The 25,014-nt window shown below is 43.1% G+C and overlaps 2 protein-coding genes across 3 annotated transcripts in view; both read left to right on the top strand.

Annotated features, from left to right (window-relative positions):
- Positions 1 to 25,014, top strand: part of USO1 (USO1 vesicle transport factor) — a 306,934-nt gene that overhangs the window by 180,122 nt on the left and 101,798 nt on the right. The gene's annotated exons all lie outside the window — the stretch shown is intronic.
- INTS10 (integrator complex subunit 10) overlaps positions 2,513 to 25,014 on the top strand; it is a 45,897-nt gene continuing 23,395 nt past the window's right edge. For both annotated transcript variants that reach the window (XM_063131601.1, XM_063131593.1), the window contains exons 1-10: positions 2,513 to 2,647; positions 6,655 to 6,722; positions 7,707 to 7,810; positions 10,992 to 11,131; positions 12,876 to 12,957; positions 15,533 to 15,673; positions 16,975 to 17,146; positions 18,951 to 19,120; positions 22,876 to 23,009; positions 24,810 to 24,963. In XM_063131601.1, the coding sequence (XP_062987671.1) occupies positions 2,519 to 2,647; positions 6,655 to 6,722; positions 7,707 to 7,810; positions 10,992 to 11,131; positions 12,876 to 12,957; positions 15,533 to 15,673; positions 16,975 to 17,146; positions 18,951 to 19,120; positions 22,876 to 23,009; positions 24,810 to 24,963 (1,294 nt within the window). In that variant the 5' untranslated portion in view covers positions 2,513 to 2,518. The remainder of the gene's footprint in view (positions 2,648 to 6,654; positions 6,723 to 7,706; positions 7,811 to 10,991; positions 11,132 to 12,875; positions 12,958 to 15,532; positions 15,674 to 16,974; positions 17,147 to 18,950; positions 19,121 to 22,875; positions 23,010 to 24,809; positions 24,964 to 25,014) is intronic.

The raw sequence follows: 25,014 nt of genomic DNA, 5'->3' as shown, positions 1-25,014 counted from the left end.
CATGACTGTGAATTGTGCCAGACTTCCCTTTGGAGCCATTGAGACAATGGCAATTGACTGTTTGACTGAATAAAGTTTTAGTTTGACATTAGCGTCTTGGTTGAGGGCAAAGGAAGGTTCTGCTTCTGGCTTTGTTTAACATATTTTGAGAGAGACTTTTCTGCTTTGGCTGTTTTGTCCTGTTGTATTATATTATATGTATGCTCTGAAGTTCATATGCTCCTACAAGAAAATATAGGTTTGAATCCAATGTTAGTTTAACTTAAGTCCATTAATTTCAATAGGTCTACTCTGAGTAGGACTAACGTTGGCTACCCATAGGAAGTTCTGCTTTTGTGATGAAGTGAGGATAAATTTGAAAATGAGATGGGCAAAATCACCCTAGAAACTATACAACTGTTTTCCAAATGTTCTGCCTTCAAGAAAACATTTCCATATTGATGTCTGCTTACGAATCACTGTGCATTGCAGAGATTTCTCGGATTTTTCTGGGGTACACATTCAGTTTCTGTGGGGCTCTGTCTTGGGTCTCACAGTTCCCTCACATGAATGGAGAAGGCAGCCTAGAAAATATGCCAAACTTCCCTGTGAAAGCGAAGGTTAGTGCTAGTGAGCCAGGGAATCTTGTATGACATTACTTATATTCTAAGTGAGGACCCCCAACAAATTTCCCCAGAACACAGTTTATTAGCTGTCCCCTTGCATTACTCTTATCCATTGTACTCAGGAGAAATTGCAGCAGCAAATTAAAAACATGAGGAATATTTGAACTTCCAAGTGTATGCTTTGATTTAATGGTGCTCAGGAAGGAAGAAAAGAAACATTTGCCCATGTTTATATAACGCACTGCAAGTATTCAAAGAGCTTTTTGGAAATTAGGGCAGGACACAAATACTCTTTTCTCTCCAGTATTCTAGTAAATGCAAATATGGCAACGTGGTTTTTTTTTGAGGGGGGGATGAGTCATGAATATATTGTCATGTATATATTGCCAGACAATTTAAGCAAACTTGGTTAAAAGGCATGTGTATTTGCTTAAAGGTTCCTTTAAATGTGCAGCCTCCGCAACTGATAATTTACTAGTACAAGATCTCATGCAACTGTATCCTGTAAGACAGTGCTTTATCACACCAGCGTTATACTGTACAATCACTGTGAATTGCGTGCAAAGGACTCTGAAGTTTTCCAGCTTATAATCTGCTTTTATTGTGAAGTACTCCCATGCATCCTGCTTTAATTGCGCTTCTTAGCCAAAAGAAGTGCAATATTTTGCTACTAGTTTTCGAGCGTATCATTTGTTGTTTTCCAAGCGGCCATTGGGGCTCAGGAGCAGGATTTGAAGCAAAATGAAACAAATGCTTACATCTGCGTAAGCTTTAAAGATAAAGACATCAAAACTGGCACAGTAATAGATATTAAGGAGAGCTTTAAGCATACCAAATTTGAATCAGATTGGGTCATCCGTTGATTTTTTATGGTTTTTACATTTTCCCCTTAAACCCATTTCCTGGTATGCAAAGGATCTAGCCGCTGTAGGGGATAAGCGTGGAATTCCGTACAAATTTACCTGGGAGTCGCCTCAACACTCAGTGGAGTTTACTTCTGAACAGACATGTGCAAGACTCTGCTGTTAACCTCTATATTTAATACACAGACATATATAAATTAGGGTGACCCTATGAAAAGGAGGACAGGGCTCCTGTATCTTTAACAGTTGTATTGAAAAGGGAATTTCAGTAGGTGTCATTTGTATATATGGAGAACCTGGTGAAATTCCCTCTTCATCACCACAGTTAAAGCTGCAGGTGCCCTGCCCTCTTTTAAATCTGGTCACTCTAGTATAGCTCCTGCATCTTTAACTGTGGTGATGAAGAGGGAATTTCACCAGGTATACAAATGACACCTGCTGAAATTCCCTTTTCAATACAACTGTTAAAGATACAGGAGCCCTGTCCTCCTTTTCATAGGGTCACCCTAGTAAGGCCATAGCTAGACCTAAGGTTTATCGCAGGATCATCCTGGGTTCGTCACTGCCTGAGTGCTGGATGCCCTGTGTGGCACTTAGGTGAACAGGTTTGACCCCAGGACAATCCTAGGATAAACCTTAAGTTTATACCTTATACTGTTGTTTTATATTTTGAATGTTTTTAATTTTTGTGAACCGTCCAGAGAGCTCCGGCTATTGGGCGGTATAGAAATGTAATAAATAAATAAATAAATAAATAAGTCTAGCTACGGCCTGAATTTCCTTTAAAAAAAAAAGCAGTCACTTTTCCCCTGCAAAAAAAATTAGCCAGGAAGTCTTATCTCCCGAAACGGTATTGTCAATCTACTACTTTTAAAGTTTATGGTAAGTTAATGTTTACACTCTTTTTTTATGAGCCTATGGCCATGGCAGAGAGGGAGCATGCGCAAAGCACCTCCACATCATTGGTCCTGGAAAGCGGCGCTGTCTGGGCCTCGTATAGTGCGCATGCGCGGATTGTAAGGGAGCGGGGCGTCAGCGGCGGCGGCCAAGATGTCGGCGCAGGGGGACTGCGAGTTCCTGGTGAAGCGAGCCCGGGAGCTGGTCCAGGGGGACTTATGGGCGGCTAAAGCCTGGCTCATCACTGCCCGGAGCCTCTACCCTGCCGACTTCAACATCCAGGTCTGTGGAGCAACGCTGGCCGGGGCGGCTCCTTCCATTCCATTCATCCCCGCTGTTCTGGGGCTGCTCCCGTTAAGTCCCACCGCCTCTGGGTGGGTTTCTAGCAGAAGCGAATTGCAATCAACACTGTTCAAAACTTGGGTCTCCCTTGGTTGTATCCCGTGTCAGCCCTTACTTAGAGTAGACCCACTGAAATTAATGGGACTTAAGCTCGACTAATTTAAGTCCCCTTCATTTCAGTGGGTCTACTCCAAGTAGGGTCTAACATTGGATACAACGTTGGATTGTCTGGGGGGAAATAGGACTTTGTGTTTTTAAATATTCTGCCCATGTTTCATGCACCAAGACAAAGCTACAAATTTCGGGTATTCTTTTACCTCCTGTTGTAGGTACCAGGAGGAGTTCATAATAGCTCTGTTGTATAATCTGGTGTTGCTGTCCCAAAAATGTAAACCGGGTGTGTGTATTGCAGCCATCCTGTCTTAAGTGACAGCTGTCACTATTTCATTTCGTTTATTTATTTATTTATTTATTACATTTCTATACCGCCCAATAGCCGGAGCTCTCTGGGAAGTTCACAAAAATTAAAAACATTCAAAGTATAAAACAACAGTATAAAACCATAATATAAAATACAATATAGAAGCTCAACCAGATAAAAACAGCAGCAATGCAAAATTACAAATTTAAAACACCAAGTAAAAATTTATTTATAGACTGTTAAAATGCTGGGAGAATAAAAAGGGCTTCACCTGGTGTCCAAAAGCATATAATGTAGGTGCCAAGCGAACCTCCTTAGGGGTTTCTTGCATTTTTATACCGCCCAGTATCCACATATCAGGTGAGGACTGAGGTGAGCGGTTAGTTGTCACATGCTTGATCTGTATGGGCAAAATCCAATGTGGAAAACCGCACAGTAAACAAATTATCAAAAATATTGTGCTAGCCCATTAGAAAAAAATCCGGATCTAGCAGTAAAGTAATATATTCCAAGTTCATCCAAACTTTTTGTCAGGGTGAATGTTAAATGAGAGAGCAAAACAAAATAGGAATGGAGTAGAAACAGTTCTACCTGGGCAAATAAAAACATCTAAACATCTAAATCTTCACATTTTCAAACTTCCCTTTCCATTTTAAGACTTGACCTATAACATCTCCTTCCTGAACACACACACACACACACACACGGACTTGCCAATGAGTTTTATGGCTGAGCAGAGATACGAACCCACAACATATATTTCATTAAGATTCCTAATAGCCATTGGTAGACTTATTTATGTTGAATTCTCTTCTAAAACCATCCAGTTTAGGGGCTTTTGCCACATTTTCTGGTAGATAATTCCACCAGTTCATTGTGTGTAGAGATACTCTTATTTATTTATTTTATTTTATTTTTATTTCTTACATTTTTATACCGCCCAATAGCCGAAGCTCTCTGGGCGGTTCACAAAAATTAAAACCATGAAGAGCATAAAAACAACCAACAAATTTAAAACACAAATACAAAGTACAATGTAAAAAGCACAACCAGAATAAAACCACACAGCAAAAATTAATATAGGTTAAAATATGAGATTAAAACAGCAAAGTTTAAGTTAAATTAGGTGTTAAAATACTGAGAAAATAAAAAGGTCTTCAGCTGGCGATGGAAAGAAAACAATGTAGGTGCCAAGCGAACCTCTCTGGGGAGCTCGTTCCACAACCGGGGTGCCACAGCAGAGAAAGTCCTCCTCCTAGTAGCCAGCTGCCTCACTTCCTTCGGCAGGGGCTCGCGGAGAAGGACCCCTGTGGATGATCTTAAGGTCCAGGCAGGTACGTATGGGAAGAGGCGTTCCTTCAAATAACCTGGCCCCAAACCATTTAGGGCTTTGAATGTTAATACCAGGGCTTTGAATCGGGCCCGAACCTGGACTGGCAGCCAATGAAGTTGTAGAAGGACATACCTTCTTGTCTGGAACCTTTTGCCATTCTTCATTGGATGACCCAAAAGTTTTAGAAGGATATGAGAGGAATACCTCTCCGTTTACTCTGTCCTCACCTTAATGTTATAAAACTAATAAATAATGAGAGGTGTGCTGTGTCAAGATTTAACCACTTGGTTAGTGTTGTTCAAATGTCTTGAACCTTATCAAACTTACTCTACCTCCAATCCCATCTACACACACCCCCGCCCCATACCAGTTACCAATTTGGTGGGTAAGCACCTGGACAGCCTGGTTGGGGATTTGTGAACTGGGTCAAACAGGTAGTGATTTCTTTGCACCAGGTACATTTCTTTTCCTATATTTCCGGCTATGAATTTGACCAGCTCCAGTCTTACCCGTGCATCCAGACTGGGTGTGAGTAGTGACATGAAGTTTGCTATGTGAGGAGTTGGGTTCACATTTTTGCACCTCCCTCCCCTGCAGTGCCTTGCGGTCTCCCAATGTGTACGGCCCAATCGAGGTAGCTGTTGGAAGTGCCATACAAACAGTGTTGATTTTATCCATACCTTTGGAAGTGATTGTTAATAAAAACATTCCAGAAACAGATACTAAGATTAAGTGAGGAAATAACTGGGTATGCAATACTTTCTAGTCCAAAAAATATTTAAAAGGGTACTTGCAGAATAAATTTTAGAATCAATTTTAGCTTGTTGACAACAGAAAAAAATGTATGTAGCTTCAATCTATGTATGTGTGGCAAGAGGAGGGAAGACTGTTCTAGATATTTTAAATTGGTTTATGGTGGATGGTACATAGCAGGGTAACTAGTTTGTAGGATATAATATTTATAATATATTGGAATGTTAAATATTAATACTGCCAATTCACATGCTCTGTTTCCAACATTGGAATGAAATCTCAACCTCCTCCTCTACTTTGTGGTACAAATAAAGATGTGTTAAGCCGTAGTCAAATGTAGACATGCGTCGGGGCTAGTGGATCAGAAGTTTGTTGTCCATACTTGAAATCTTATTGTTGGACGTCCTTGTATTAAAAATACATGTTGTGCTTTATGTGGAAGGCCGTTTGTGATGAAATTCCCATTCTGTATTGCTATGAGGTTTTTGTGTTGTATTAACTTAGTATATATATAATTAAATCTCTCCCATCTCAGGCTAAAATGGGTCTGGCAGTTAAATTTAACATTTTACAAATTTCAGTATCTGAAACTAAATGAAAATAAAAGCTGAACTAAAGCACTCATTTGGGGGAAGAGCCTGCCAGGTTCAGAAGGTATATAAACCACCTGGTTCCCAGGGAACAATTTCACTGAGTGAGCAAACAGAAGTTTGGAAGCAAAGAAGGATGAGGATGAAGCCCCTGACAAAATTTCCCTATAAAGTAAATGGACAGTTTGTGCTTAGAAGGGCCCACCAGCTGAGCAGCTAAGGGAAGAAGCAGCAAGAATCATTACACTGATAGTGAAGAGGGAGAATCCATAAGGAAGAGAAAACGGACAGAGGTGATGAAGCAGTGGGCTGTGTATGAGGGTGGTGGGGGAGGATAGGAGACCCTTAATGAAGTACACAACCCCATCCCGTAACCCCTCCAATGTTATCTAATTCAGCCTGGGTCAGTCCCTCCCCACCCCCAGCTATTTGAGCACTACCTTTAAGATTGGACCCCTTGTGATCTTAATTTTGCTGGAATGAACTGCTCAGTCAGATTCAGTACTAGCTTGAAGCTCACTTCTCCCCATCCCATTAATTTTTTTTAGTGCTTCTATCCTCCACGCTTCCCTTTCTCATTATGGTGTGGTAGAAAAGGTGAGGTGTGATACTGAGAAATCTAGTGGGAGGATAGATACCCTATTTCTTTGATTCTAAGACACACTTTTTTCCCCATATAAACATCTCTAAAAATGGGGTGCGTCTTAGAATCACGGGTGTGTCTTAGGGTTTTTTCTTCTGTTGGTGGTACTGAAATTAGTGTGTGTCTTACAATCGATGGCGTCTTACAATCGAAGAAATACAGTATATGTTTTCTTTGTGATTTATACTCTTCTTTCTTGTATTTCAGTATGAGATGTACTCTATTGAGAGGAATGCAGAGCGAACTGCATCAGCAGGCAGATTGCTCTATGACATGTAAGATACCTTTTAAAAAGTATTTTCCAACCATTGACTGAATTTTTAGGGAAACCACTTCACTTGTAATTGTATTGGTTTTTAATGAGTGACCGTAAAGATGAGCAAAATCGATTATAGAATAAAGAAAACTTGAGGGTGGGCAGAGAGATAAAATTATGTAACGTGTGACAAAAGTGAAGAGACACATTTTCTTCCTCGCTTCTAGATCTCATGATCAGTGAGATTGATTAGCATTCATGCAACACATAATTAACATATAGAATTCGCTATAATAAGATGTGGTGATAGCTTTAAAGGGGGATTAGAGAAATTCATGGGGGAAGTGGATAGGGCTATTAGCTACTGTTAGCTACAGTAGTAAATGGAACCTCTAGCTGCAAAGGTATTATGCCAGTTATTGGGGTGGGGTGAGCAAACAGTAAGGGGGGGTATTGCTTTCACGGCCTCACTTTGGGCTTTCTGGAAGCATCTGACTGGCCCATGTCAGGAGAGAGCTACCTCAGATCCAAGAAATATCTGGGTAAACTTCTAAACATTTCCTCTTGTTTGCTTTGAGCTTTCTGTTCCTTTCCATTATGACAATTCAGTGTAAAGCTTATTTTTCTAATATAGAACTGTCTTAATCCATTTCATAGCAAGAAACTGACACAAGAGCTGTGAATCAGGCATTTCAGACTGATTTCTGTTTTGTTAGAAGAAACTCTGTTTAATGGTTTAGAATGCCTATACTAAGAATGCTCTCATCATGAAAGACAGAGGGCTCTCTGAGTTCTGCCATTGCCATATTGTCCTTATTACTGATATAGTTCCTGCTGACTGTTTGAAGAACTTGCTGTTCCCTAGCATAATTCGTATTGCTCTTAACATGACTAACTGGACAAAACATTTGGATTTTCATAAGAAAAAAATCTGTTCTTGATTGATTTCAAATATTAATTATTCTAATCTCACCCCCCACCCCTGCCCCATTATATATTTCAGGTTTGTAAATTTTCCAGATCAACCAGTGGTATGGCGGGAGATTAGTGTTATTACATCAGCATTGAGGAATGACTCGCAGGATAAACAAACTCAATTTTTAAGAGGTATACATTTTTTCTGCTATTGAATACCTTGTAGGACAGTTAAGGATCCTCTAGTTTCACAGTTAGCTTGGTATCTAAAGGCTTTTGAAGAACACGTCTATGGTGGCTTCTCTCCAATTTGTCCTAGCCAATAAATTGCTTCTGTCCCAGCAGAGAATCCTGTAGTACAATCCGTTACAGATTTACAGTAAGTCCTACTGTGTTCAATGGAGCTTACTCCCAGGTCAGTGTGCAGACCTAATTTACAAAATTACACATGGCCCATGAAAGCTGAAATCAAATCCTGATATCGGAATGTGCACTGCAGAGCAGTTTTTACATACTGGGGCATACAGAGCAGTTGGTAGCACATGGCAAACATTAGGTAATTATTTTAGGATGTTTTAATAATGTATGCTATGTTTTTAGTTCAGTTTCATGTATTTTATACTTGTTGTTCCCTGCCTCAATACAGACAGAAATGGGTAAGAAATAATAATAACAACAACAACAATAATAATTTAAAACATTTTTCCATGGTGGCGTACAACCATAAAACACATAATAAAAACAAACAAGGCAATAAAAACAGTAAAAGCACAATAAAATCAGCAACAACAGTAAACATTGTAAAAGAATCAAACATAGACAACTGCACTTATACCCCAGTCTGATAACACATAATCAGGGGAAGGCCAGGGTAAAGTAGTATGTTTTCAGGGGACTTTTTAAAAGCCTGGCAAACCCCCAATGGCAAATTATTCCAGAGGTATGGGGCCACGGCAGAAAAGGCCTGCCTAACTGCTATCACAGGTAGGCAAATGAGAAGGTTCTCTTTTGCTGATCTTAAAGTGCAAGCAGGCTGATATTGGTGAAGGCAGTATTTTAAGCAATTTGGTCCCAAAGCAGCTTTAAAGGTCAAAACCAGCACTTTAAATTGTATTTGGAGAAACACTGGGAACCATTGCAGCTGGTGCAGTATAAGAGTTAAATCTCCTTCCTTCCACCAACACTTGAGCAGCTGCATTGTGCACCAGTTAAAGTTTATGGGCCATCTTCAAAGGCAGCCCCACGTACAGCGCATTACAGTAGTCCAGCCTGGATGTCCAGGTAGGGGCACAGCTGGTTTATTGGCCTAAGCAGGTAAAATGCACTCCTGGATACCACAGCCACTTGGGCTTCCCCAGTTAGTACAAAATCGAGGACTCCCAGACTTTGCACTTGGTCTTTTAGGGGAAGTGCAACCCCATCTAAGACCAGTTATAAACCGCTGTCCAGATTAATTGGTTTCCCAACCCCCAGTACCTCTGTCTTGCGTGGATTAAATTTCAGCTTGTTTGCCCTCATCCATCCCAAAAAAGCCTCCAGGCACTGTTTCATCAATTCAGCCTCTCTGGGATGTTTAGATGGAAATGAGAGGTGGAGCTGAGAATCTTCTTCATAGTGATGACACTTTGACCCAAACCTCCTGATAACTTCCTCCAGTGGTTTCATGTAAATGTTTAAAAGCATGAGGGACAAGATGGAGCCTTGTGATACCTCACAGGTTAATGACCGTGGGGTAGAACGAAAGTCCCCCAGGACAACTTTCTGAGACTCCTCCTCCAGGAAGCACTGGAACCACTTTAAAAAACATTCCTCTGAAGCTCAGTCCAGATAAATGAGCCAGAAGGATAACCATAGTTGATGGTGTGGAAAGCCACTGAGAGGTCCAGAAGAACCAGCAGGGTTGCACTCTCTCCATCCATTCCTCAGCATAAGTCCTCAGCCAGGGCGACCAAGGTTGTTTCCGTTCCATAACCAGGTCTGAAATCTGATTGGACTGTATCTAAATAATCAGTATCGTCTAACTCCTGGGAGTTGTGAGGTCACCACATGCTCCAGCACCTTGCCCAAGAATGGTAAATGTGGCACAGTGCGGCAGTTTTCCAAAACCACAGGATCTCGATTTCGTTTCTTCAACAAGGGCTGCACCACTGCTTCTTTCAAAGCTGTGAGAACCTCACTGTCGCTCAAGGAGTATTAACTACCTTGGAGGTCCACGTACCTAGCCCAGCCTGGCAGATTTCACAAGTGTTCATGAAGTGACAGTGTTGTAGTCTACCCCTCCTTAACTCCACCTTTCTATCTGAAGAATATGATTCCTTAAAGGGCCAGTGCTTTTTCCTGTGGCTTCCTGCTTAGTGTTTAATCCAGTTCCTCCAACGGTGATACAGCAGCCCGGGATTTATTTATTTATTTATTTATTTAAGCATTTTTATGCCGCCATTCAGCCAAAAATGGCTCTCACGGCGGCTCACAAAAGTATTTCTTGACAGTCCCTGCCCACAGGCTTACAATCTAAAAGACATGACACAAAAGGAAAGGGGATTGGGAGGGAGGAGGAGAGAGGAAAGGAAAGCAAATTCAGGCACTACAATCTTAGTTGCAAAGTTCAGCAATTACAGTTGACAGTTGGCAGCGGGAGGGGTCTCTCAGCTGGAGCTGGACCCAGGCACGATGGAGAGGTGCCTGGCTGCTGCTTCCTCCCTCACTGATGGCCTCTGCAGTGACAGTTGGTAGCAGGAGGGAGGGGTCTCTCAGCTGGAGCTGGACCCAGGCACGATGGAGAGGTGCCTGGCTGCTGCTTCCTCCCTCACTGATGGCCTCTGCAGTGACAGTTGGTAGCAGGAGGGAGGGGGCTCTCAGCTGGAGCTGGACCCAGGCACGATGGTGAGGTGCCTGGCTGCTGCTTCCTCCCTCACTGATGGCCTCTGCAGAGGCAGTTGGTAGCAGGAGGGGGGGGGGCTCTCAACTGGAGCTGGACGCAGGCACGATGGTGAGGTGCCTGGCTGCTGCTTCCTCCCTCATTGGTGGCCTCTGCAGAGGCAGTTGGTAGCAGGAGGAAGGAGGGCTCTCAGCTAGAGCTGGACCCAGGGATTTGACCTTCTCATCCTCTGATGAGGGTCCCCCAACTCCGAGGTACAACTTTGTGGGGCATAAGGAACTGCATAGGGAAGGGGGCAGTGAACCCTTCATAACATGAACCCTTCATGGGAGGAAAAGATTTAGCCAATTCATCATCCTACTCAGATTTTTGTGTCTGTTATTCTCCTACTGTGCTCTCCACCTAAACTTTTTACTTCCTCTTTTCCTACCTTCACTCCACTTTTGAATAGATTTTTTTTTTTGTTGTTGTTCATTGTCCTCTTTCTCCACATAGGTTTATTTGAGACACTTCCGGGTCGTGTTCAGTGTGAAATGTTACTGAAAGCCACAGAGCAGTGCTTCAATACATTAGAACGGGCTGAAATGTTGCTCCTGCTTTTGCGACGTTTCCCTGAGACTGTGGTTCAGCATGGGGTAAGAGGGTGAAGATCCCTTATATTACAAATACTTGTTTGTACGTTCCTTAAGATGTTATGAAGCTTTACAAAATTAGTGTGCATTTACTCTGTCAAACCTGTAGATGATAGTGCAGATTGGTAGGTTGGTACCAAAGGCATAACGTTGAAACAAAAAGTTACAGACATTGGCTTGGATCAAAAAATTAGGAGTGTACATCTGTGCTGACAGAAATACTCATTTCATTTTCATTGTTATTTATTACGGTCACAGACCAGCAAAATCAACACCAAAACATACAAAGGATAGATAAAAAGCGACATAAAAACAAAATACAGCTTGGTGAGTTGCTTCTCTCAGAGGGATTGCAATGCTATTTTTCTAGTTTGCATTGAGGTCATGAGAAACTTAGAGACCCTTTCAGTAATATGGGAGGACACATCCCTTAAACAGATTAATACCAACGTTGTGGGGCTATATCCAGAAAAGGCTGTTAATAAAGGAAAGATTAACTTTTTTCTGTATTCCTTATACATGTTACAATGCAAAATGACACGTTCAACAGATTCTATTGCTCCAGAACCACAGGGACATATCCGTTCATTAACCGGGATCTTACTAAATCGTCCTTCTAGTAGTGCTGATGGCAACACATTAAAGCGAGCGAGGGTAAATGCTCTCCTATACTTGGGAATGGTTAAAGCATACAGATATGAGGCTGCAGTGAGCCCATTGTTGTTGCTGTTTATTCGTTCAGTCGCTTCCGACTCTTCGTGACTTCATGGACCAGCCCACGCCAGAGTTTTCTGTCGGCCGTTGCCACCCCTAGCTCCCCCAAGGTCAAGTCTGTCACCTCCAGAATATCACCCATATTTATTAAAATTATTGTAGAGCAGTGGAGAGCAAGATTTGTTAGCAGCAGTTCTTAAATACTGTAGATCTAGATCTATTAGTCTTTGAACAACAAGAGATTGGGCCTTCTGGAGCCCATAGTTGCCTACAGCTTCCACAGAGAAGCCCATCCCTGTTCTCTCCTCCCCAAAGAAGACCCCTGAAAAAGCTACTCGGAAGGTCATCGAGCTCTGCTTAAGGGGTAGGCTGTCATGAGGGGGCTGAGGGGTAGGGGGGATCTCCAAAATATCAGAGGAGGCACCTTCTGTGGACTGAGCTCAGCTCATGGAAGGTGCCTCTGCCCAATTTTGGTTGATCCCTGCCCCCATCAAAGCCTACCCATTCTGTAAGGTCCCCTGACCCTCTGTGCAGCATTTTCAGGGGGGGTGCTGTGCAGGAAAGGCCACTTCTATCAGCCCATTTACAGGTATGTAAATCTGGATCAAACCCATTTGGAGGTCTCTGTGATCTTTGGGCCATTCCATGCTAAGATTAACTAGAATAGCAAAGCAGTTGCAAAGGAACAAATCCTCCTGATGCTGAATTGAGATAATAAGTTTTATTGCTTCTGCGTCTTGTCTTTTCGTCTTTAAAAGATAGAAACACCAAACTTGCTGATTTATGAATATAGGCATGTTGACTGGTTGTTGTTTTAAAATGCTATCCCTGTACATAACATGTACTGCAAACTGTAAATTCTTTTCAAAACACCTGTTCGCTAACACCTCCCTCCCCACTACCCCAACTTTTTTTGCTGGACATAGTGATGAAGGAAGCCATTAGTTTTCTTTGTTCAATATGTTGTAAACATTCTAGAAAATACCTTGAAAGGATAACAATTAGATCTTAATTGTCTTTAAATTTTGCAAAGGTGGGCCTTGGAGAAACGTTATTAGAAGCAGAAAATATTGAAGACCAAGAATCACCTGTCAATTGCTTTAGAAAATTATTTGGTAAGAATAGAATTTTATTCTTAAAAAGCAAGGTGTGGGGCTGTTTTAGTACATTGAAGGCTGCAATGGTATTACATGGGTGTTTTTGCTATCTCGCATATGATAAGACATCTATCTGTATGAAAGGACTGGAAAAATGATTGAGATTTATCTTCTTTTGTTATAAACACTCACACCCCATGTTGTGAAAACTGGTGTTTTGAGCTGTGTAAATTAAATCTGTATCCGATTCCCCCCGATTTATGTCTTACCTTTTTTTCTCATTAAAAAAAGATTTCATACAACATACACAATAATTAAGTATGTAATAGAAACGTAGCAGTATTATTCAGTTTGTACCTAGAGATCCAGTATGAAATACAGAGGACAATTCTGTACAGAGAATGTCTAATTTTATCTAATGCATTAATTTTGATTAATGCCTTTTCGTCACATATTGAAGCTGTAGCTAAGTCTTGTCATTTTTCCTTGTCATGCTTTGGTTATTTCTCGCCTGCATTATTGTAATCTTTTGTTGACCAGTCTTCCTTCTTCTCACTTGTCTCCACTGGTCTCCATTCATCATTCGGCGGCTAGGATTATTTTCTTGGCTCGTTGTTTTGATCATGTCACCCCGCTTTTAAAATCCCTCCACTGGCTTTCTATCTCTTATAGAATCCAATACAAGCTTCTTCTTCTTACTTTTAAAGCTTGTCATGATCTGGTTCCTTCCTACCTCCACCCTGCCCGTGCCCTCCACTCCAATAACACCGTGTCTCTTACCTGCTCAAGAGTTTCCACATCTCTCACTCGTCTTCAGCCATTCTAGTTCGCTGCTCCCTATGCCTGGAATTCTCTTCTAGTGCATTTGCGGACCACGACGTCAATTTCTGTTTTTAAATCTCACTTCAAAACATTTCTTTTCTCGAAAGCTTTTTAACCGTAGCGTGGTCATACTAGTCTATAGTTAGTTTTAAGGTCCCCTATCCCTATTGGTTTTTCCCCTCCCTCCCCTGTCTGTTACAGTGATTTTAGATTGTAAGCCATATGGCAGATGGTCTTGTTTTGTTTTATTCTGTACAGCGCCATGAAAATTGATGGCGCTTTATAAATAAATAATAATAATAATAATAATAATAATAATAATAATAACAACAACAACAACAACAACAACAATAGAGTTGGGGCATTGTAATGTATGTTTAGACAGAAAAAAAGTCCTACAACTCGTAGTATGCTGCAGCCAGCATGGGAGTTGTTGAGAATGCTGGGATTTGTAGGACTTTAATTCTGTCTAAATACGCATAGGACTGTGCCCTTAACCATTCATCCATTGGAACTGAGCTAGTCTGGCATCCACTACTGACTTCAGTATAAGTTCTGACTTTTCCTTTGGGACCAGGCACTTCATTATACTCAATAAAAAAGTGGGAAAAAATAGTGTGTTATTAAATTAGGCTGCAATCCTAAGCACACTTAGGGCTCCATCCAATGAGCATTTTATTGCATGCTCATTACTAGGCACTCACGGATTTTTTGCAGGTCCCTCACATGACGTCATCTGTCTCCCATGTGCCTTCCGCCCCTTCCGGCCTTCCTTGCGCCACAAGAAAAACCTCAGAAAGTCAGAAATATTCTTAAAACCAGAAGTTGCTGCTCTCTCCTGCTGTGTGCAGGAGAAGCAGCGTGATTAGAACGCCCGACTGAATGGGCCTGGTGCTCGTTTACTTCCTGTTTTGAAACAGGAAGTAACTGAGCAACGAAACCAGGAGCGGAGAAGTGACGGTAGGGAGCGTGTTTTCCCACATGTGATGGAGCTTTATATGTGAAGTAAATCCCACTGAACAACCCTAAACATGTCAACTCAGAAGTAAGCCCATTGAGGTGTATGGGACTTACTCCCAAGTTTTCAGTCATCGGATAGGCCTGATTTGGGATAGCCATGATGGTTTTTCTTAAATTTAATTGACAGCACGGATCGTTGTTTTTCTTTCTTCCTTTCAGTTTTGTCAGCTGAGAATGAGTAGGGGAAGGAAAATTAATTTGAGCAAAGTACATGCCATCAGAGCCTTTATTGAAATGTTTTGGGACCCTCAAGTTGGAGATAGGGAATAGGGACAAGAATTATTTTAATTTGCCCTCCTGAAGCTGCCTCATTTCATCCCTTTTAATTGTGAACTGTTTTGGGACCCTTGAGAACCCAATGGGAACCCAATAGGAAAGGACAGCTGTTGTTAAAGGAAACTCTCAATTAAAGAAACCTTGGTTGGTTCATTGTCAACATTTTAATTGATTAAATCTGCATATATTTGCATACTAGTGAATAGTATATGCACATTTTTTGAGTAGGCATCAATTTAGCATTTTCTTTTAACCTGCGTAAAAGGAGTGAAAGCCTGATCTAAGATGGTGCTTTAGAAACTGGTATGATTTTTAAAAATCTTCATTCCTGATTTTAATTGGCAATTGATCTTAACAGGGCCTCATTTTAGATGAGTCTCAAAGAAGCTTGGCACTAACTTAAGTCAAAAAGACCTGTACAGTTTGCCTTGTTAAATATGACAAACCTAATCTAATGCTTTTGTATCTTTTTCAGTCTGTGATGTCCTTCCCCTCATAATTAACAACCCTGATGTGCGGCTCCCTGCCAACCTGTTATACAAGTACCTGAATAAAGCTGCAGAGTTTTATATTAATTATGTGACTAGATCTGCACAGACAGAAAACCAGTACCAAGGTAAAACTGCTGGAGCCAAAAGCTGTACCAAATTAGGAAAGGGTTTAATGTACAGGGATGCTTTAGGGCGGATTCCTGCATTGAGCAGGGAGTTGGACTCGATGGCCTTGTAGGTTCCTTCCAACTCTGCTATTCTATGATTCTATACTTCAGAAACAATATGTGGCGTCTTGCAAGGGAGAGTGTGAGGTTTAGGACTGTGATTTATTGAGGAGCTCGTCTCTGTCTGGTTGTAGCAGTTTGTATTCTCTCCCTCAAGTGCAGTCACATCAGCAGCCTTTCTGTAGGGATATGGAATTTTTTTATAAAAGATAAAACAAGCCTGAATCAGTGGTCTTGAAGGTGACAGGTTTTAAGAGACTTAGGGTGCAATCCTATGTGATCCGCCCTTGACACTCATAGGCGTCTGAACTTAAATCCAGTGCAGAGCAGGAGGTGCGGCAGAGGCAATCTTCTAATAATGAAGCAGCAAACTTATTTAAATCTGCACATCCTTGAAAAATGTTCACCTTCTCGTCTCAAGCAACCTAATGCACTAGACTTTTTGCAGTCCAGCAGTGTAGCAGATCGCTTTGACCAGATAGATTGCTTTAAGACCCACTCAGAAGGAATGCGACAGAGTTCTTACAGTCTAGAACAGAATACAAAGGAGACCACAGAGGAAGAAGAGGAAAATAAGGGGAAGAAAAAGGGGGAAGAACACACTGTTATCGCTATTACAAATAGGCTTAATTACAGGAGAGTATGGGAACCATCTCAGAGACTTTCTGAGGCGTAGTTCCATTCATAAGAGACAGAAGGGAGAAAGTATGGAGTCATTTGAGGTATCAGGAAGCCCTTGGACAGCTGAGGTTGGTAGAGTAGACAAGTGAAGGTCACAGGCAAAGATGTGTTGGAATGTAAGAGTGGAGAGATAAGGCGATGAAGGACTTTGAAGGTAAAGATGAGAAGCTTGTTCAGGATCCAGGACTTTTGCTGCAGTAGCCATTTTCTCTTTTGCATCTCTATTTTGCCATTTTAGATCCAACTGGATATGGCTAAGCACAAACAGTGGGGATTTTCTATAATATATGCATATAGGGTGCAAATATAAAAGAAACTAGAGGTGCAATCCTGTTCATGTTTAGACAGAAAGAAGTCCTACAATTCCCATCATCCCTCCAGCCAGCCATACTGTCTGGGGCACGCTGGAAATTGTTTTTGTCTAAAGATGCATAGGATTGCACCCTAACTGAAGCAAGTGTAGCGTGTTAGATTGATTTCTGGTGATGAATTAAGTTACTGTTTCCATTCATTTCTAGGTACACAGGACACATCTGATCTTGTATCCCCCAGTAAACGAAGCTCTCAGAAATACGTAATAGAGGGCTTGACGGAGAAATCATCTCAGATTACAGATCCGTGGGAAAGGGTGTTCAAGATACTTTCCATAGTGGGTGTAAGATGTGAATGGCAGATGGACATGGCAAGAAGGTTTGACATAATTATTATTTCTTAAGAGGAATCTTGTTAAGTGGCCCGATGAATTTTGGCTTGATTTTCCTTGCAAAAACAACAGACAGAATAAATGAAACTTTGTATGTTTTTTCAGCCTAAGCCTTTCTAAAGGGTGCTGTTTGGAGCAATAGTGGCTGGTGACTATTGCAGGCGTGGGCTAGCGGCAGAAGGTAGAGCCAGGGAGGTCACCATTGGGTTGGAAAAAATGAAAGCGGAGGAGCATAAAAGTTGGTCATGCATGCAGCATATGAGGCCTTAGCTAGACCTAAGGTTTATCTCGGGGATTGTCTCGGGGTCGTCCCTGCCTGCTCCCGGGATCCCCTGTGTGTCATTTACATGTACAGGCATGACCTCGGGACAATGCTGAGATAAACCTTCGGTCTAGCTAAGGCCTGAGTTTCTTAAGCTATAACATGGTGCAATGCAGAAACAATGGCAGAGGAACTTTTAAAGGAATAAAAGCTGGGCAGCTATGCAACATGATTGTTCTAAAGCATAAAGGAAACAAGAAACAACGGCATAGTAGCTATTAAAGACATGAAATTGCAAAACGAAATGCCTGCAATTTCTTTGAAGATGTTGGGGAGATTTCCCCAGGGTGCCCTGTAGGGAAGCAGGCATGACCATCTTTCTTTAGCATGATTTGTGCACGTGCATTTGGCGTGTTGCTGCCTGCTGAGATGAGCTAGCCTGAAAGAGATCGTCAGAGAGTGGATCAGCCACTGCTCGCTGCATACACAGTTTACAAAATGAAGTTACTGGAGGCTGGCCAGTGCAAGACAGATGCAGCAGATGGCAGCAGCATGTGGTAGCAATGGGGCTGCACTAGAAGAAAGAAGAATCATGTCAAAGATTAGTAAAATAATGGAGGAACTTGGGGTGATTGCATGGGGCTCTGGGCTCGCGGGGCACAGCCCTTGTACGCACTTCAACTGGGATTGCCACTGGTTTGGAGATAATGGTGCCAATTCATTTGTAGTCACAAGTAACTACTGGTATATTCTGGGTGGGCATGCCCACCCCCACTGCATCAAAAGATTAGTCCAGCTGGTTCTGTGGGGCATGAATGGAAGTCATTTTGTGGCTGCACACCCAAGCAAAAGCTTCTTTGGTACTTAAGTCTGCCTTGCCGAATCAAGGCAATGATATGTGTATACCTGTTCAAATATGTTATTAATCTTGTTTGAATAGGAAAGGCTTAGCATGATCTGAATGTTTCAATATTTCTGTAATACATCTTTTTCGATGGTGTGTTATGGTTGATCTCTTGTTTTTCTTTCTGTTTACCAAATTAATGTTATACTTACATACCCAGTGTAATACTCTGCATGTCTGCTTAGAAGCAGGTGCCATTAAATTCAAGTTTACTCCCAGGTAAATGTGTATAGGATTGCAGCCTTAAAGAAAAATGGTTTGGATCCTAAGCTAAATTCACTTGTGAGGAAAGAGCCCCGTCCCCTCTTGCCTGCATCCACCTGCCTCTCCCAAACATTCTTTAAGGAGCGTAAGGGACCGCCTGAACAACGTGGAATGGGGCATGAGGCAGGCTGTTGGGGGATACTAGAACTACCCAAAATTGGTTTAACCTCTGCCCATGTTTGGGGGATTTCCCCTCCACTTCCCCAGCAACCCCCCAACAACCTGTTCCTATGATGGGGGGCAGAGGAGAAGATGGGGGAAATCCTTCTGTGAACTAATTTTAGGATCTAAACCTAAGTCTTTATTGTGCTATTAGATTAGATTAGAAACTCCACTCACATTTGTGTTCTTGTATCTGCAGAAGCTTTGGTGACACATTGCTCAAAATGAAAGATGTCTGCAGATACATAAGTAACTATGATAATGAAGCCCATGCAAAATACAAGACCCAAGTTGTGTATTCTACAATGCTGGTCTTCTTCAAGAATGCATTCCAGTATGTCAGCAGCATCCAACCTTCTCTCTTCCAAGGTTTGTTGAAATAAACTTTTTTTCCCCCACCTGAACATTACAGAGATCTGGTTCATACAACATGACAGCTCACCGTGGGTTAATATACTTGAGCGAGGTGGCGGGGGGGGGGGGGCTGTTGTGCCAGATGCCCGGCTTGCCATATGTTGTGCCAGATGCCCGGCTTGCCATAGCTTGTCAGGTCATGTGAATATAGGTGGCTGGAGTTGTTAGATGATGCAACAGCCCCTGGGTCTAAATTAATCCACAGCGGGCTGTCGGTCTGTGCGAATAGCCTCAGTGCCAGGTCTTGGCTAGAGGTGCTTTTGGGTAGGGCTTGGTTTAGAAGCGACACCAGGTATTAAAAAATAAAGACTTGTGTGGGGTTCCATATGCTTGCTGTTACACTTGAAACGTAATGCTAAATGTAATGCTAAACATGTGGAACCCACTCTACCTCAGATGTGTTTGTTTATTCTTAATATGCTTGGCATCATAAATAAACCTCTATCAAATGGTGTCAGTTTGCACACTGAAAATAAACCACGGTGGCTTCCTGTGAGCTGTGGTGCATGCAGGGTGTGATTCTGTAAACTTCCCAGAGAGCTTCGGCTATGGGGCGGTATATAAATGTAAATAATAAGGGAGGAAGCAGCAGCCAGGCACCTCTTCACCATGCATGGGCCCAGCTCCAGCTGAGAGCCCTCCTCCCTCCTGCTACCAACTGTCTCTGCAGAGGCCTCCAATGAGGGAGGAAGCAGCAGCCAGGCACCTCTCCATCGTGCCTGGGTCCAGCTCCAGCTGAGAGCCCTCCTCCCTCCTGCTACCAACTGTCTCTGCAGAGGCCTCCAATGAGGGAGGAAGCAGCAGCCAGGCACCTCTCCATCGTGCCTGGGCCCAGCTCCATCTGAGAGCCCTCCTCCCTCCTGCTACCAACTGTCTCTGCAGAGGCCTCCAATGAGGGAGGAAGCAGCAGCCAGGCACCTCTCCATCGTGCCTGGGTCCAGCTCCAGCTGAGAGCCCTCCTCCCTCCTGCTACCAACTGTCTCTGCAGAGGCCTCCAATGAGGGAGGAAGCAGCAGCCAGGCACCTCTCCTTCGTGCCTGGGTCCAGCTCCAGCTGAGAGCCCCCTCCCTCCTGCTACCAACTGTCACTGCTGAACTTTGCAACTAAGATTGTAGTGCCTGAATTTGCTTTCCTTCCCCCCCCCTCCTCCTCCCTCCCAATCCCCTTTCCTTTTGTGTCATGTCTTTTAGATTGTAAGCCTGTGGGCAGGGACTGCCTTTTTTGGCTGAATGGTGGCATAAAAATGCTTAAATAAATAAATAAATAACTTTGCATAATTGCTGCCTGGCTGGGCTTACTGTGTCTTCTGACTCAGGCAGCATGGTTTGTTGGAGGGCTGAACAACCTTCATGCCATTGGCTGTCGTGGGGTTGTTTCAGGGTTGTTTAACTCTGCAGCTACAGCCTATGGCTTTTTTGAGGGCTGCTCAACCCTCCAACAAGCCACTGCAGAGGCCACCATGAGGGAGGAAGCAGCAGCCAGGCATCTCTCCACCGTGCCTGGGTCCAGCTCCAGCTGAGAGCCCCCTCCCTCCTGCTATCAACTGCCACTGCAGAGGCCACCATGAGGGAGGAAGCAGCAGCCAGGCACCTCTCCACCGTGCCTGGGTCCAGCTCCAGCTGAGAGCCCCCTCCCTCCTGCTACCAACTGCCACTGCAGAGGCCACCATGAGGGAGGAAGCAGCAGCCAGGCATCTCTCCACCGTGCCTGGGTCCAGCTCCAGCTGAGAGCCCCCTCCCTCCTGCTATCAACTGCCACTGCAGAGGCCACCATGAGGGAGGAAGCAGCAGCCAGGCACCTCTCCACCGTGCCTGGGTCCAGCTCCAGCTGAGAGCCCCCTCCCTCCTGCTACCAACTGCCACTGCAGAGGCCACCATGAGGGAGGAAGCAGCAGCCAGGCATCTCTCCACCGTGCCTGGGTCCAGCTCCAGCTGAGAGCCCCCTCCCTCCTGCTACCAACTGCCACTGCAGAGGCCACCATGAGGGAGGAAGCAGCAGCCAGGCATCTCTCCACCGTGCCTGGGTCCAGCTCCAGCTGAGAGCCCCCTCCCTCCTGCTACCAACTGCCACTGCAGAGGCCACCATGAGGGAGGAAGCAGCAGCCAGGCATTTCTCCACCGTGCCTGGGTCCAGCTCCAGCTGAGAGCCCCCTCCCTCCTGCTGTCCCCTGTAACTGCTGAACTTTTCCAACTAAGATTGTAGTGCCTGAATTTGCTTTCCTTTTCCCCCTCCTCCTCCTCCCTCCCAATCCCCTTTCCTTTTGTGTCATGTCTTTTAGATTGTAAGCCTGTGGGCAGGGACTGTCAAGAAATACTTTTGTAAGCCGCCATGAGAGCCTTTTTTGGCTGAATGGCGGCATAAAAATACTTAAATAAATAAATAAATAAATAAATACTGCCTGGGTTCAGACGATATGGTAGGCTACGGCCAGGTGGTGATAATGCAAATTCTGACCAGCTTGCACTGCGGTTCACAACAAGCTAGTGTAGCTTATTTAAGCTATGGTGACTTGTTTCGATTGTGGTTGCTTAATGAGACGAATGCACCTCTTCAGTAACTCATGTGGATGATGGTCCCATCCCACACAGACCACAGTATAGTCATAAGTCTGTTTACCTGGAGGAAGAATAGCAGCTTCCCAGCAATTGTATGTTGCTGTTAGAGTGTGGAGAAAGTGCAGGCTTGAGGGAAGTTGCCAGAATCCCCCAGAAAAAATGAGTATCCGCTACATACGTAATTGCGCCCCCAAAAAACGGTCTGAAAGACTGCAGGGCAATATACACATGAGGCGGAATGCATAATTCGGAACCGCTTCAGTTGGTGCCAATGAAAACTTCTTTTTCTGAGCTAATATTCACGTGGCCAGGGCAATTTTCATCAGGTTTCTGCTGGTTGAGAAAAGGATTAAATCTCTCCTCCCCATCCAGTGCAGCCCCAACGCCCCTCCTGCACCTGTTATTAAGAAAAAACCCTGACATGGTTCCTAATGACGTGTTGTGCACCACTTGTAGTTTGGCTCTGAGCATTGGTAGTATTAAGAGCAAATGCAGAATACCCCCCACAACTGTGATGGAGTGGGTACATTGGTCCAGCTGTTAAACAGCATTCAGGTTGTCTAGGTCCCACATCTAACAGTCTTCTTAACCAGAGTTGAAGATGGTTGAGAATCCTCTTTAAGGCTGGAACCTCCCCAGCCAGTTCCTCACCTCTAAACTGTAGTTAGGAGGAGCATTTTAGGCTTCCTATGCTAGTTCCAAAAGTTCTCCATGTAAAACAAGGCTAATATGTTTGCGGCTGCTTGCTGTACCATGATAAGCATGATGTCTCTGCTCTTTATATAGCTGAAAGACAGACTTGTGGTGATCCCCTCCTTATGTCAGTAGCTGACCAAAGTTGCTGGCCAAGGAGCTACTTGCTCAGAAGTAAGCCTACCTGTGGGTGTAGCCTTCTGTGAAAACGGTCGTGTCACTTTTAGCAGGATTTGGCATCAAAGTGCATGTGTTGACCTCTCATAAAATTAACGTTTGGTTTTGCTTGGGCTTATGAAGAATACATTTGATAATCTATTAATAGGCAAGTGAGGAAAGATAACAGCTATGGACGTTTTTACTGTACGGCTGAAACGGATTTTCTAGTAGTTGGGGGCAGATTCTGATGGTATTCTTGCATTTGCAACTGTGCTTAAATTAGTGTTTTCATATTCAACATAGGGCCAAATGCTCCAAACCAAGTTCCGCTGGTTCTTCTAGAAGATGTATCTAACGTTTATGGTGATACAGACATTGAGCGCAGCAAACATATACATAAAAAGCGGAAACTAGCAGAAGGAAGAGAGAAAACCATGGTAATGCTTTCCAATCTTAACATAAGTGAGATGTGATTTGACAGAGGATTTAGAACAGCCTTCTCCAGGCTAGTGCCATTCAGATGTTTCAGACAACAACCCTCTTCATCTCTGACTGTTAGTCATACTTGATGGGGCTGATGGGAGTGGTAGTTCAAACATCTGGCGGACACCTGGTTGGGAAAGGCTAGTTTGGGATGTTGGTATTTCTTCTGGAATTCTAATATACTTTGGTTTAGAAAGAATAAACTTTTTGTTTTATTCTGAAGGATAAATTGCAAGCACTGTGTAATGAATGTTTACCTGCATCACACTTTTGTGGTTATGTTGTTACATCACCTTAATTCCATTCTGTGATAATCATCAGAATTAAAATGAGAATCAAATTTAATTTGTGCATTGTTTGATACTATATTGAACTTTGAGCCTGCTTCCTTCAGCAGTAAGTAACTACTTGGAATGTGAATGTTATCCAGTGGTTAAGATAAGCCTTGCAAAAAGTTTGTTGTTAGAATTAAACGTTTAGAATTTTGAAAGAACTATCTTATTAAAGTCTGCTCTGAACTACTGAGGGAAAAGAGTGGGTCTCAAAGATCGACAGTTAGGGTGCACATAGGCTAAATTCGGTAAGCAAGCACAATGGGCCGGTTTGCATGGAAGCCCTGCTGCCCACTGTGACGAATTCAGGCCTGTAGCCAGCCTAAAAGTTCTAGTAGCAGACATCAGGAAAGTAGGGGAGGCACAGTTTTTCTGGTCTGCTAGCCTTCTTCAGAAAAAAAATTGTGAACTGTTTTACTTAACCCTTATTTTGCAGCCATACTGCAATTTATGTACATTCAAATTAACCCTTATTTAAGCCACTGTGGCTTGTTTAGAATTGGCAGTGTGTGCTTGTGCAGGCCAGTGCCATTAACCTAATTACCCAACTGGGCACTGCTTGTCATGACACCCAAACCCAGGAGACAAGGCTTGTTCAGGGGGGAAATGAACCTCAAATAATCCAAAGCCTGTGCTTAACCCAACAAATAAATTAACTCAACCACAGGCTGTGTGTTATTTGAGGGTTGCTTCCCCCTCAAAGAAGCCACATCACCTGGATTTGGATAACATGACAAGCTGCACCTGGGTAGGTAATTAGGCTAATGGTGCCTAGCATGTACTGGCACACACGGCTCACTTAAACAAGACGCCATGGCTTATTTAAGGTGCATTTGATCATGTGAACCAGCCCTAAGTGAGACTAGAGCAAACTTCTTCAACCTGATGCCCTCGAGATGTGTTGGACTACAGCTCCCATCACCTCTAGCCAGCATGACCATTGACTGGGAATGAGGGGAGTTGAAGCCCAGCACATCTGCAAGGCACCAGCTTGGGGAAGGCTGCTGTAGAGCCCTGCTTACACGGTGCAGAAGTGAAGGCAGGTCCTTGAATTGACCATTTTTGTGCTTTTGGTGCAGAAGGGAATTTGTTACTTATGTTGTGAAACCAAAGGCTTTTTGATCATAGCTTACGTAAATTAGACTGCTGTGTTAACATTTGGCTACTTTAAAGTAGTAGAAAAATAAATATTTTTACTAAAGTAATTTGGACCCTGCAAAAGAGCCGCCAGTTCTTTCAAGGCTGGTTGTCTGGAGGCAATGTTTATTATCATTGATCAGATGAGAAACTATTTAAAAATGTTTACTGTGGCACTACCAGTTTTATAGTTTGGTTTTCCTGAACTTCTAATTTATAGCGGGTCAGTTATTATTATTATTATTATTATTATTATTATTATTATTATTGTTGACTTTTGAGTAGAGCTCTGATGACGAGGATCCTTCTGGGAAAGGGAAAAGCAGGCTCATTACAATAAATGCAGCAGACCTTTCAAACTCCATTGAAGTACAAGAGAGTTTTAGGTTGGCTAGAGAGAGCTGGGAACTTCTCCATTCATTGGAATCTTTGGATAAAGGTAAGTATATTTGCATGCTGATACACAGGGTGGTTGTTGTTTTACATTGCC

The sequence above is a fragment of the Elgaria multicarinata genome, chromosome 1 (genome assembly GCF_023053635.1).
Source record: "Elgaria multicarinata webbii isolate HBS135686 ecotype San Diego chromosome 1, rElgMul1.1.pri, whole genome shotgun sequence".
NCBI lineage: Eukaryota > Metazoa > Chordata > Lepidosauria > Squamata > Anguidae > Elgaria > Elgaria multicarinata.
Note: the sequence above shows the minus strand (reverse complement) of the source record. Positions and strands in the feature narration are given on the sequence as shown.